The 13,492-nt window shown below is 44.9% G+C and overlaps 1 protein-coding gene across 1 annotated transcript in view; it reads right to left on the bottom strand.

Annotated features, from left to right (window-relative positions):
• The window catches only part of cxcl12a (chemokine (C-X-C motif) ligand 12a (stromal cell-derived factor 1)), a 39,340-nt gene that overhangs the window by 22,496 nt on the left and 3,352 nt on the right, over positions 1-13,492 (bottom strand). Inside the window, exons 2-3 of the mRNA XM_055901808.1 lie at positions 6,040-6,157; positions 4-87 (exon numbers count right to left, since the gene is read on the bottom strand). Coding sequence (XP_055757783.1) covers positions 4-87; positions 6,040-6,157 — 202 coding nt within the window. The remainder of the gene's footprint in view (positions 1-3; positions 88-6,039; positions 6,158-13,492) is intronic.

Here is a 13,492-nt window from a genome sequence, read left to right as displayed (position 1 = left end):
TACTTGTTGAGGGCGTTCTTCAGGTACTGCTGCAGCCACTTGGTCTCGGGGTTGATACACACCTCCTTGTTGTTCTTCAGCTTGGCACTGCAAAGAGAGAAAAGAGAGGGATAAGATTCATTGAGAAAGAAGAAAGAATGAGCTTCTGGTGCCCTGTTCCATTCCAGCACAGACGGCCTAATTTTAATTTATGTGCATTAATATGGACAGCTATGTACAGCATATGCACTGTTGAGGAGAGCTTGCAAGTAAGCATTTCACTGTACCGTTTACACCCTGTGCACATGATCAATTAACTTTGATTTGATATCTATCTTGGTGCTTATCTCTTAAACCAACCCTTGCTAAACTGAGCCCCATTCAGAGTTGGGGTTCTCCTCTAGTAACAACACAGGAGAAGCTCTCTGTACAATATCTCACTCAGGCAGCTCATTAAGGCTGCTCTGGGGGGGGGGGGGTGTCACTCTAAAATTAGCCAATATTCTCTAACTCTATTTACAGTCGCAGCCTCAGTCAAGTGTTACATAACTTTCCCGAACTCTACATCGTCTCTGTATATTTACAGGCTAAAGCTGTGCTGCTCTTGCTGTTATATGTGCTACTAACTGCTATCCTCGCCCACTGTAATCATACTGTTATCACCTTGAGATCTGCCCTAGGCTAGCAGATGTAATGACCACCATCTTGTCCGGTTGACAACTGTGCATTTGGCTGCTTGGATTAAGAGATCCAGTCACTTCTGTCTGTCACTTATAAAGCTATCCACTTGTTCATTCCTCATCCCGAGCGCAGTTTCCATTTTCCCAGTAAAGTTGACTGAGAACACATTCTCATTTACAGTAATGGCCCTGGGAATAGTTACAGGGGAGAGGAGGGGGGCTGAATGAGGCAATTGGAAGCTGGGGATGATTAGGTGGCCATGATGGTATGATGCCAGATTGGGTATTTAACCAGGACACCAGGGTTAACATTCCTGCTCTTAAAATAAGTATCATTGGATCTTTTAGGGACCACAGAGAGTCAGGACGCCCGCTTAACATCTCATCCAAACGATGAGACCCTACAAAGGGCAACGTCCCCAATCCCAGTCCTGGGATATGTTTTTACACCAGAGGTAAGAATGCCTCCTACTGGCCCTCCAACACCACTATCAGCAGCATCTGGTCTCACATCCAGGGACCGACCAGGACCGACACTGCTTAGCTTCAGTGGCAAGCCAGCAGTTAGTTGCAGGGTCGTATGTTGCTGGCATGTTAAATAGTCCCCTTGCAGGTGATATGTTTCCGATGTAGCCAGGTTATCTGCAGATACACACATTAGCGAAGATTTCAAAGTGTCACCGATTGGAATTCCTGGAAAGGTTGAAGCATTTAGCTGTGTTGGTTTTAATGATAGACAGTTGAAGATTGGTGAGTAGGGGGATCCATGATCCATACCCCTTTTGCCTTTTGATGGAATAACCCTAACCATGTAGCTATAGGCTTAGTCCAGAATAACCCTAACCATGTAGCTATAGGCTTAGTCCAGAATAACCCTAACCATGTAGCTATAGGCTTAGTCCAGAATAACCCTAACCATGTATCTATAGGCTTATTCCAGAATAACCCTAACCATGTAGCTATAGGCTCAGTCCAGAATAACCCTAACCATGTAGCTATAGGCTCAGTCCAGAATAACCCTAACCATGTATCTATAGGCTTAGTCCAGAATAACCCTAACCATGTAGCTATAGGCTTAGTCCAGAATAACCCTAACCATGTAGCTATAGGCTTAGTCCAGAATAACCCTAACCATGTATCTATAGGCTTATTCCAGAATAACCCTAACCATGTAGCTATAGGCTCAGTCCAGAATAACCCTAACCATGTAGCTATAGGCTCAGTCCAGAATAACCCTAACCATGTATCTATAGGCTTAGTCCAGAATAACCCTAACCATGTAGCTATAGGCTTAGTCCAGAATAACCCTAACCATGTAGCTATAGGCTTAGTCCAGAATAACCCTAACCGTGTAGCTATAGGCTTAGTCCAGAATAACCCTAACCATGTAGCTATAGGCTTAGTCCAGAATAACCCTAACCATGTAGCTATAGGCTTAGTCCAGAATAACCCTAACCATGTAGCTATAGGCTTAGTCCAGAATAACCCTAACCATGTAGCTATAGGCTCAGTCCAGAATAACCCTAACCATGTAGCTATAGGCTCAGTCCAGAATAACCCTAACCATGTAGCTATAGGCTTAGTCCAGAATAACCCTAACCATGTAGCTATAGGCTTAGTCCAGAATAACCCTAACTGTGTAGCTATAGGCTTAGTCCAGAATAACCCTAACCATGTAGCTATAGGCTTAGTCCAGAATAACCCTAACCATGTAGCTATAGGCTTAGTCCAGAATAACCCTAACCATGTATCTATAGGCTCAGTCCAGAATAACCCTAACCATGTAGCTATAGGCTTAGTCCAGAATAACCCTAACCATGTAGCTATAGGCTTAGTCCAGAATAACCCTAACCATGTAGCTATAGGCTCAGTCCAGAATAACCCTAACCATGTAGCTATAGGCTTAGTCCAGAATAACCCTAACCATGTAGCTATAGGCTTAGTCCAGAATAACCCTAACCATGTAGCTATAGGCTTAGTCCAGAATAACCCTAACCATGTAGCTATAGGCTTAGTCCAGAATAACCCTAACCATGTAGCTATAGGCTTAGTCCAGAATAACCCTAACCATGTAGCTATAGGCTCAGTCCAGAATAACCCTAACCATGTAGCTATAGGCTTAGTCCAGAATAACCCTAACCATGTAGCTATAGCCTTAGTCCAGAATAACCCTAACCATGTAGCTATAGGCTTAGTCCAGAATAACCCTAACCATGTAGCTATAGGCTCAGTCCAGAATAACCCTAACCATGTATCTATAGGCTCAGTCCAGAATAACCCTAACCATGTAGCTATAGGCTCAGTCCAGAATAACCCTAACCATGTAGCTATAGGCTCAGTCCAGAATAACCCTAACCATGTAGCTATAGGCTCAGTCCAGAATAACCCTAACCATGTAGCTATAGGCTCAGTCCAGAATAACCCTAACCATGTAGCTATAGGCTCAGTCCAGAATAACCCTAACCATGTAGCTATAGGCTCAGTCCAGAATAACCCTAACCATGTAGCTATAGGCTCAGTCCAGAATAACCCTAACCATGTAGCTATAGGCTCAGTCCAGAATAACCCTAACCATGTAGCTATAGGCTCAGTCCAGAATAACCCTAACCATGTATCTATAGGCTCAGTCCAGAATAACCCTAACCATGTAGCTATAGGCTCAGTCCAGAATAACCCTAACCATGTAGCTATAGGCTCAGTCCAGAATAACCCTAACCATGTAGCTATAGGCTCAGTCCAGAATAACCCTAACCATGTAGCTATAGGCTCAGTCCAGAATAACCCTAACCATGTAGCTATAGGCTCAGTCCAGAATAACCCTAACCATGTAGCTATAGGCTCAGTCCAGAATAACCCTAACCATGTATCTATAGGCTTAGTCCAGAATAACCCTAACCATGTAGCTATAGGCTCAGTCCAGAATAACCCTAACCATGTAGCTATAGGCTCAGTCCAGAATAACCCTAACCATGTAGCTATAGGCTCAGTCCAGAATAACCCTAACCATGTAGCTATAGGCTCAGTCCAGAATAACCCTAACCATGTAGCTATAGGCTCAGTCCAGAATAACCCTAACCATGTAGCTATAGGCTTAGTCCAGAATAACCCTAACCATGTAGCTATAGGCTCAGTCCAGAATAACCCTAACCATGTAGCTATAGGCTCAGTCCAGAATAACCCTAACCATGTATCTATAGGCTCAGTCCAGAATAACCCTAACCATGTAGCTATAGGCTTAGTCCAGAATAACCCTAACCATGTAGCTATAGGCTTAGTCCAGAATAACCCTAACCATGTAGCTATAGGCTCAGTCCAGAATAACCCTAACCATGTAGCTATAGGCTCAGTCCAGAATAACCCTAACCATGTAGCTATAGGCTTAGTCCAGAATAACCCTAACCATGTAGCTGTAGGCTCAGTCCAGAATAACCCTAACCATGTATCTATAGGCTCAGTCCACAATAACCCTAACCATGTAGCTATAGGCTTAGTCCAGAATAACCCTAACCATGTAGCTATAGGCTCAGTCCAGAATAACCCTAACCATGTATCTATAGGCTCAGTCCACAATAACCCTAACCATGTAGCTATAGGCTTAGTCCAGAATAACCCTAACCATGTAGCTATAGGCTCAGTCCACAATAACCCTAACCATGTAGCTATAGGCTTAGTCCAGAATAACCCTAACCATGTAGCTATAGGCTCAGTCCACAATAACCCTAACCATGTATCTATAGGCTCAGTCCACAATAACCCTAACCTATTTGTAGACGGGTCATGGGTTAGATCACATGTCTCTATGTGGGGGGGGGTCACTGCTTGAAGTGAGTAGTACACATGTTATAAACATAACATGTTTAGCCTGTTAGTATACAGTGTATGTCAGCGCTTTGTCCCGATAACCATATCACAGCTGTGCTAAAATCACAATGAAGCACACCAAGCTCTCATCTATTATGCTTAACATACACACACCACCTCTCTCCACACACACACACGCACGCACACACACACACCGACCTCATAATGTTGAGCAGTATCAGACCCTATCAGTTAGGAGTAAGAGGAAAGACAGGCCAATTATTTAGAGCTGCTATTAATGTTTTCCTGTTGAAAACAAAACGGCATCCAATTCCCAGCCCCCTCACACACACTATTTTTCACGATACACTGTGAGTCTCATTATGTGTGCATGGCTTACAGAATGGACAATGAGAGGGGCATCAGAAGTGTGTGTGTGTGTGTGTGTGTGTGTGTGTGTGTGTGTGTGTGTGTGTGTGTGTGTGTGTGTGTGTGTGTGTGTGTGTGTGTGTGTGTGTGTGTGTGTGTGTGTGTGTGTGTGTGTGTGTGTGTGTGTGTGTGTGTGGACGTGTTTAACTATTATTGTGGGGACCAGCAGTCCCTACAAGAATAGTAAACGAACAAAAAGTTGACCAGCTGGGGACATTTTGTTAGTCCCCACAAGGTCAAATGCTATTTCTAGGGGGTTTAGGGTTAAGGTTAGAATTAGTGTTAGGGTTAGAATTAAGTTAAATATTAAGGTTAGGAGCTAGGGTTAGTTGTAGGGTTAGGGTTAGGAGCTAGGGTTAGGTTTAGGGTTAGGATAAAGTTTAGGTTTTTGGGTTAGGGTTAAGGTTAGGGTTAGGGTAAGAGTACGGGTTAGGATTAGGGTTAGGTTTAGGGTTAGGGGTTAGGGAAAATAGGATTTTGAATGGGACTGAATTGTATGTCCCCACAAGGTTAGCTGTACAAGACTGTGTGTGTGTGTGTGTGTGTGTGTGTGTGCGAGAGAGCGAGTGTGTGCATGTGTGTGTGTGAGATAGCGAAGAGAGCAAGAGCGTGTGTGTGTGTGTGTGTGTGTGTGTGTGTGTGTGTGTGTGTGTGTGTGTGTGTGTGTGTGTGTGTGTGTGTGTGTGTGTGTGCGCGCCTCAGGGGCTCCGTTCACTGGCCGTCAGCTCCATGGGATTGATGGTGTGAAATGTCCAAAAAAGAAGGAGAGACATGTCACCACTTTCAAAGGTCCTGGGAGTGTGTGTGCATGAGCTTGCCTGTAACCTGTGTGTGTGTGTGTGTGTGTGTGTGTGTGTGTGTGTGTGTGTGTGTGTGTGTGTGTGTGTGTGTGTGTGTGTGTGTGTGTGTGTGTGTGTGTGTGTGTGTGTGTGTGAGAGAGAGAGAGAGAAGAGCAAGAAAGAAAGAGAGAGCGAGAGAGAGTGTGTGTGTGTGCGTGCGTGCGTGCGCGCCTCAGGAGCTCCTTTCACTGGCTGTCAGCTCCATAAGATTGATGGTGTGAAAAGTCCGACCAGAAGGAGAGACCTGTCACCCCTTTCAGTGCATGATCTTGCCTATAACCTGTGCATGTTTGTGTTGGCGAGGTACTCACATCACTTGGAAGGGGCAGTTGGGTGTGTGTAGGAACTTCAGTTCTCGGATGTTGCGCTGGGGGACGGTGTTAACTGTAGAACGACACCAGCACCTCTCCATCATACTGATGGGCTTAGCTGAAGAGGGGGTAGAACAGAGAACATGAATACAATATACAGTAATCATTAAGAGATAAGTGGAGAACATGAAAACACCATCTTATTTAGTCAGAAACCAGGAGAGAACACAAGGCCAAGTGAAAAATACTGTCAGAGAGGAGCAAGGCCCCCACTCTCAAGTAGAACAGGAACAACAAGGATATTTTCCTACACTGTAAGACTTTTCAGTCATTTCAACAGTAAAACACTGTAGAATGCACTGTAAAATACCTTAAATGTGTTTTACAGATTGATGCTATATATTGCACTGCATTTCACAGCATTATACAATCAAACTAAAAGCAACATATTGTATTATTTATTTATAGTAAATTCAATACAGTACCCTACAGTATTTTTGGAGCTCCTAAAACCTTTTAACCACGACTGGCCGCACGGTATTGTTGTTTCTGGCTCATTAACCTATTCTGAAATGTGCCTGGTAAGAGGCTCAATTTGTTGCGCCCGTGAGTGAGAGTGCTGTACCAATTTCACTGACGAGTGGTAGTAGTGTCCCCACAATTAAATGTTTACAGGGGACAGATCGGAGTGGCAGCAAGTCTCAAACCTTTAATGGTTGAGTATTTGACATGTCCTTTGGTCTGTTTTGGCTTGTGTTCACTGCAAGTTTGGAAGCCTTTTAAACTCAGCTACAGCTCTGGTTAATCGCTGGGCATCATTTGAGTTCAATATCATTACATTATATATATTTGTTTTTACATTTTCAATTTGACTTTGTTTTTACCAATCTAACCGCATTATAACAATGGTAAGCGTTTATTAGAATAGTAAATCTCTATGATAAACTGGGCAAATCAAGATGTAGCCTAGGCCTATTCACAATACAGGTGATTGTATAATCAATAGGAGTGTGTGCATGCATTGAGTTATTGAGCTTATTTTTGGCTGATTTCATTGGGCTACAGATGACAAACAATGCGTTTCCTTTCCATTTGGGACTCATTCTATTATAATGATCAACAACATTTGCGTAGAAGTAGAATATTTTATAAAAGTGTTTGCTGTCTCTTTAACCAGTAATGATGTCATTCAAGAGGGGTTTGCTGAAACAATAGCAAGACCGATTAAGGGAATTAATAAAGTAAATCCGTTTGAAATCAGCATATTTGCGTTATGGTTTGCATATTATCACAAACAAAGTACTAGGGTAGTGAATTGATGTTGGCTTCAGCTGTAAGGTAATAAAAGAATGTTAGCAAACCAAGCTGGAAGCTACCGGTATCTTCTTGCAATGTAGTGTTCTAGCCTGTATGGATTTTTTGGGTTGCAAACTGCAATTAACAGTTTAAACATTTCTACATGCTGTGTCACATCCGAGTGTGTTAACTTCTGTGCAGGTGGGGAGCTGACATGATGCAGCACAGACACCCGGTACAGGCTAAGTGGAGCAGTCACGGTGCGCTCCCGCTACAAGGGGGACATAGGCCGCGCTGATAATCTTGATCCGTGAGAGAGATTCTAGCACCGTACCGTTTTACATGTTCTTTTTTTTACCCAATTTCATGGTATCCAATTGGTAGTTACAGTCTTGTCTCATCGCTGCAACTCCCGTGCGGACTCGGGGAAGAGGCGAAGGTTGCGAGCCATGCGTTCTACGAAACGCAACCAGGCCAAGCCAAACTGCTTCTTGACACAAGGACCGCTTAACCCGGAAGCCAGCTGCACCAATGTGTCGGAGGAAACACCGTACACCTGGTGGCCGTGTCAGTGTGCATGCGCCCGGCCTGCCACAGGAGTTGCTAGTGCGCGATGGGACAAGGACATCCCTGTCCACCAAACACTCCCCTTTCCCAGACGATGCTGGGACAATTGTGCACTGCCCCATGGGGTCGCAGCCGGCTGCGATAGAGCCTTGACTCAAACCAGGATCTCTAGTGGAACAGCTAGCACTGCGACAAAGTGTCTTAGACCACTGCGCCCCTCGGGATGCCTGTTTTACATGTTCTAGTATCAAAAAAGTATAGAAGTTTTGGTTTACCCTGCAAGACTTTTTTGTTAAAGGAACGTTCCGGACATTTTTTTACCTCAAAATCGTTGTCCAGATCATTGTTACGAACATGTAGGTCTGTGAAAACAGCTTAAAAATGAGTTCTGAAGAACAAAAGCTAGGTATAGATATTTTCCCGATTTGACCCTCGGTGACTACAACGAGCTTTAGGAAGGAGTGAGGTTGATTTTCTGGTCTCCGCTTGCCCCATCCCTGAACACTGGGAATTGAAATTGTGGCCGTTTCATAGCTAAACTGCCATGAAACTGTAGTTCTGTGTGAGTCAGTAAGCTCCTATCATTACTACTGTCCGAGAACCTATTGCGTGTAGAACAGCTGCAGCAAACGATGACCCCCCCTATGATTATAACTTTAATCAAGTGGTGTTGAATGATAATGTCCAACCGTATATGAACCAGGATACACTGAGGAATAAATAAGATGACGGCGAATCTGTAGCCGCTGATGAAGCTGGGGAGTCTCGCACGAACACTGACTGGTGGTGCCTATGTGGAAACTGCCCAGTAGTGGCTCGAGACAGAGAGTGTTTGTTGTAACGACTTGGACCGGTCATAGTTTTGTTGTCCACAATTGCCACCTCCAGCCAAGGTGACAACTTTCTGTGAACGATTAGGAAATAAGAAAGGAAGAAAAGAAACCGGAGAGTGTAAGCTACAGAGCATTCGGAAAGTATTCAGACCCCTTGACTTTTTCCACATTTTGTTAAGTTACTGCCTTATTAAAAAAATATATATATATATATTATAAAATCCTCATCAATCTACACCCCAAAATGACAAAGCAAAAACAGGTTTTTAGAAATGTTTGCACGTTTATTAAACATAAAAAACAGAAATACCTTATTTACACAAGTATACTTTGCTATGAGACTCGAAATTGAGATCGGGTGCATCCTGTTTCCATTGATTATCTTTGATGTTTCCGCAACTTGATTGGAGTCCACCTGTGGTGAATTCAATAGATTACAAATGATTTGTAAAGGCACACTCCTGTCTATATAAGGTCCCACAGTTGGCAGTGCATGTCAGAGCAAAATACAAGGCATGAGGTCAAAGGAATTGTCCGTAGAGCTCAGAGACACAGATCTGGGGAAGGGTACAAAACATTTCTGCAGCATTGATGATGCCCAAGAACACAGTGGCCTCCATTATTCTTAAATGGGAGAAGTTTGGAACTATCAAGGCTCTTCCTAGAGCTGGCAGCCCGGCCAAACTGAGCAATCAGGGGAGAAGGGCCTTGGTCAGGGAGGTGACCAAGAACCCAATGGTCACTCTGACAGAGCTCCAGAGTTCCCCTGTGGAGATGGGAGAACCTACCAGAAGGACAACCATCTTTGCAGCACTCTACCAATCAGACCTTTATGGTAGAGTGGCCAGATGGATGTGGCCAAAGACAGCCCGCTTGGAGCTTGCCAAAAGGCACCTAAAGGTCTCTCAGACCATCCAAAACAAGACTCTCTGATGAAACCAAGATTGAACTCTTTGGCCTGAATACCAAGCTTCACGTCTGGAGGAAACTTGGCACCATCTCTACAGTGAAGCATGCTGGTGGCAGCATCATGCTGTTGGGATGTATTTCAGCGGCAGGGACTAGGAGACTAGTAAGGGTCGAGGGAAAGATGAACGGAGCAAAGTACAGAGAGATCCTTGATGAAAACCTGCTCCAGAGCGCTCAGGACCTCAGACTGGGGCGAAGGTTCACCTTCCAACAGGACAACGACCCTAAGCACACAGCCAAGAACGCAGGAGTGTTTTCGGGACAAGTCTCTGAATGTCCTTGAGTGGCCCAGCCAGAACCTGGACTTGAACCCGATCAAACATCTCTGGAAAGACCTGAAAATATCTGTGCAGCGACACTCCCCATCCAACCTGACAGAGCTTGAGAGGATCTGCAGAGAAGAACGGGAGACACTACCCAAATACAGGTGTGCCAAGCTTGTAGCGTCATACCCAAGAAGACTCGAGGCTGTAATCGCTGCCAAAGGTGATTCAACAAAGTACTGAGTAAAGGGTCTGAATACTTACATACATAACGGGGGGGGGGGCAAACATTTCTACAAACCTGTTTTTGTTTTGTCTTTATGGGCTATTGTGTGTATATTGATGCGGGGGTGGAAAAACAATTTAATCCATTTTAGAATAAGGTTGTAAGAATAAGGCTGTAATGTAACAAAATGTGGAAAAGTCAAGGGGTTTGAATACTTTCCAAATGCATACCCCGTTCAAAGGCACTTCAATATTTTGTCTTGACCATTTACACTCTGAATGGCACACATACACAATCCATGCCTCAATTGTCTCAAGGCATCCTTCTTTAACCTGTCTCTACACTGATTGAAGTGGATTTAACAGGTGACATCAATAAGGGATCATAGCTTTCACCTGGATTCACTTGGTCAGTCTATGTCATGGAAAGAGAACGTGTTCCTAATGTTTAGTACATTCAGTGTATATATATTCTGGACTCTGACATTACTCGTTTAAAAAATGTCAATATTTCTTCATTATTTTCTTTTTCTTTTTTGGATTTGTGTGTATTGTTAGGTATTACTGCACTGTTGGACTGAGGAATTTGCTCATTTTTACCGTCTCCACTGCGGCCCTGTAGGCCGCCATTGTTGGTAATCAGGCCTACCACTGTTGTGTCGTCTGGAAACTTGATGATTGAGTTGGAGACGTGCGTGGCCATGCAGTCATGGGTGAACAGGGTGTACAAGAGGGGCCTGAGCACGTGTTGAGGACCAGCATAGAGAAGGTGTTGGTGCATACCTTCACCACCTGGGGTCGGCCCGTCAGGAAGTTCAGGACCCAGTTGCACAGGGCGGGCTCAGACCCAGGGCCCCGAGCTTAGTGATGAGCTTGAAAGGCACTATGGAGAAGGTTAAGGTGTAGTCAATGAACAGCATTCTTACATCGGTATTCCTCTTGTCCAGATGGTATAGGGCAGTGTGCAGTGCGATGGCGATTTAGTCATCCGTGGATCTGTTGAGGCGGTATGCAGATTGAAGTGGGTCTAGGGTATTGTGTAAGGTGGAGGTGATATGAGCCTTAACTAGCCTCTCAAAGCACTTTATGATGACAGACATTTAGTTCAATTACCTTCGATTTCTTGGGTACAGGAGCAATGGTGGACATCTTGAAGAAAGTTGGGACAACAGACTGGGATAGGGAGAGACAGAATATGTACGTAAACAATACAGCCAGCTGATCTGCACACGATACGAGGAAGCGGCCAGGGATGTCGGGATGCGAGGGTTAACACGCTTAAATATCTTACTCAGGTTGGCCACGGAGAACGAGAGCTCACAGGCCTCGTGAGCGGCGGTGGACTGCTTCGGAGGTACTGTGTTTTCCTCAAAATGGGTGAAGGTGTTTAGCTTGTCTGGGAGCAAGGCATCAGTGTTCGCAACGTTTAGAATCTGTTATTGTCTGGAATCCCTGCCACATACTCTTGTGTCTGAGCTTTTGAAATGTGACTCCACTGTCTCTCTACTGACGTTTTGCCTGCTTGATTGCCTTACGGAGGGCATAGCTGGACTGTTTGTACTCGTCCATGTTCCCAGTCAACTTGCTGTAGTTCACTCATTCCTTTTTGTGAGAATGTTGTCATCTATATATGGTTTTCTGTTAGGATAAGTTATAATCATCACAGTGGGAACAACATCCTCTATGCACTTTCTAAATGAACTCAGTCACTGAGGCAGTGTATACGTACATTTTATTCTCAGAGGCAACCAGGAACATCATAGCGTCATAGATTTCGATTGGTCAGACCAACGTTGAATAGTCCTTACCTCGGGTACTTCCTGGTCAGGTTTTCTTCCTATACGAAGGGAGGAGCCGAATGGAGGCGTGATCTGATTTGCCGAATGGGGAGCGGGGGAGGGCCTTGTAGCCATCCCGAAAGGGGGAGTAGCAATGGTCAAGAATTGTTGATGAGGGCCTCCCGAGTGGCGCAGCGTTCAAAGGCACTGCATCGCAATGCATGAGGCGTCACTACAGGCCGGGTTCATTTCTGGCCTGTGTCGCAGCCGGCCACACCCGGGAGACCCATGAGGAGGCGCACAACTGTCCCAGTCTCGTCCGGGTTAGGGGAGGGTTTGGCCGGCTGAGATGTCCTTGTCCCATTGCGCTCTAGCGATTCCTGTGTCGGGCTGGGCGCATGCACGCTGACACGGTCAGCAGTTGTACGGTGTTTACTCCAACACATTGGTGCGGCTGGCTTACGGGTTAAGCGAGCAGGGAGTCAAGACGCAGTGCGGCTTGGCAGGGTCGTGTTTCAGAGGACGCGTGGCACTTGACATTCGCCTCTCTCGAGTCTGTATGGGAGTTGCAGCGATGGGGCAAAACTGTAACTACCAATTGGGGGAAAAAAGGTGTAAAAAGTATGGGAGGCGATGTGTTGATAAAACTTTGGTAGCGATTTCCTTTATTAAAGTTCCCAGCTACAATAAATGCGGCCTCCGGATATGCGGTTTCCAGGTTGCACAAAGTCCAGTGTAGTTCCTTGAGAGACGTGACGGTGTCAGCATGAAACATTCACCTCCACATTCATTTTCCCCGGAGAGTTCTTTCTTTCTGTCCGCGGGATAGATGGAGAACCCCGCTGGCCGAATGGATGGGGAGAGTATCTCCGGAGAGCCATGAGTCCATAAAACAGAGTATGTTACAATCCCTCTGGAAGGAGATCCTCGCCCTGAATTTGCCTACTTTTTTATCCTGGGACTAAACGTTAACGAGTAATATACTCGGAAGCGGTGGATGGTATGCACGCCTCCTGAGTCTGACGAAGAGCCCACTCCTTGTTCCTTTTTTCTTGCGAAGGAGACTTGGAGTAGCCCCCGGAATGAATGGAATTGCATCGGGGAGTTCAAACAAAGGATACAATTTAGGGAAATCAAATTTCTGGTCGAAATGCTGGTGACTGATTGACTGATCTAATATCCCAAAGTTATTTTTGTCTGTAGGTAATAATGTAATACATGTCCTGAGCAAATAATGTAAGAAATAACAAAACATTATAATAATATTCGCAAGGGATATTAAATCCAACGTGGATCCAGGCACAACTGTCTTCACCGGCGTAGCTAATGAGACACCAAAATATTCCGGACATTCCTTGAGAACACCTTTTTTCCAGCACTTGGGCTGTAATGCATCGCATGCGCTATCACAACAGCTGTTCGTCACTTGACTGACATTCAGCCTTCCTCGATCAGATAATGATGTGTGAAAATATCACGGCGTAACTACTCACCTGGACACCAAATGCACATCCAACAAGTT

Source organism: Salvelinus fontinalis, chromosome 37 (genome assembly GCF_029448725.1).
Source record: "Salvelinus fontinalis isolate EN_2023a chromosome 37, ASM2944872v1, whole genome shotgun sequence".
Lineage (NCBI taxonomy): Eukaryota > Metazoa > Chordata > Actinopteri > Salmoniformes > Salmonidae > Salvelinus > Salvelinus fontinalis.
Note: the sequence above shows the minus strand (reverse complement) of the source record. Positions and strands in the feature narration are given on the sequence as shown.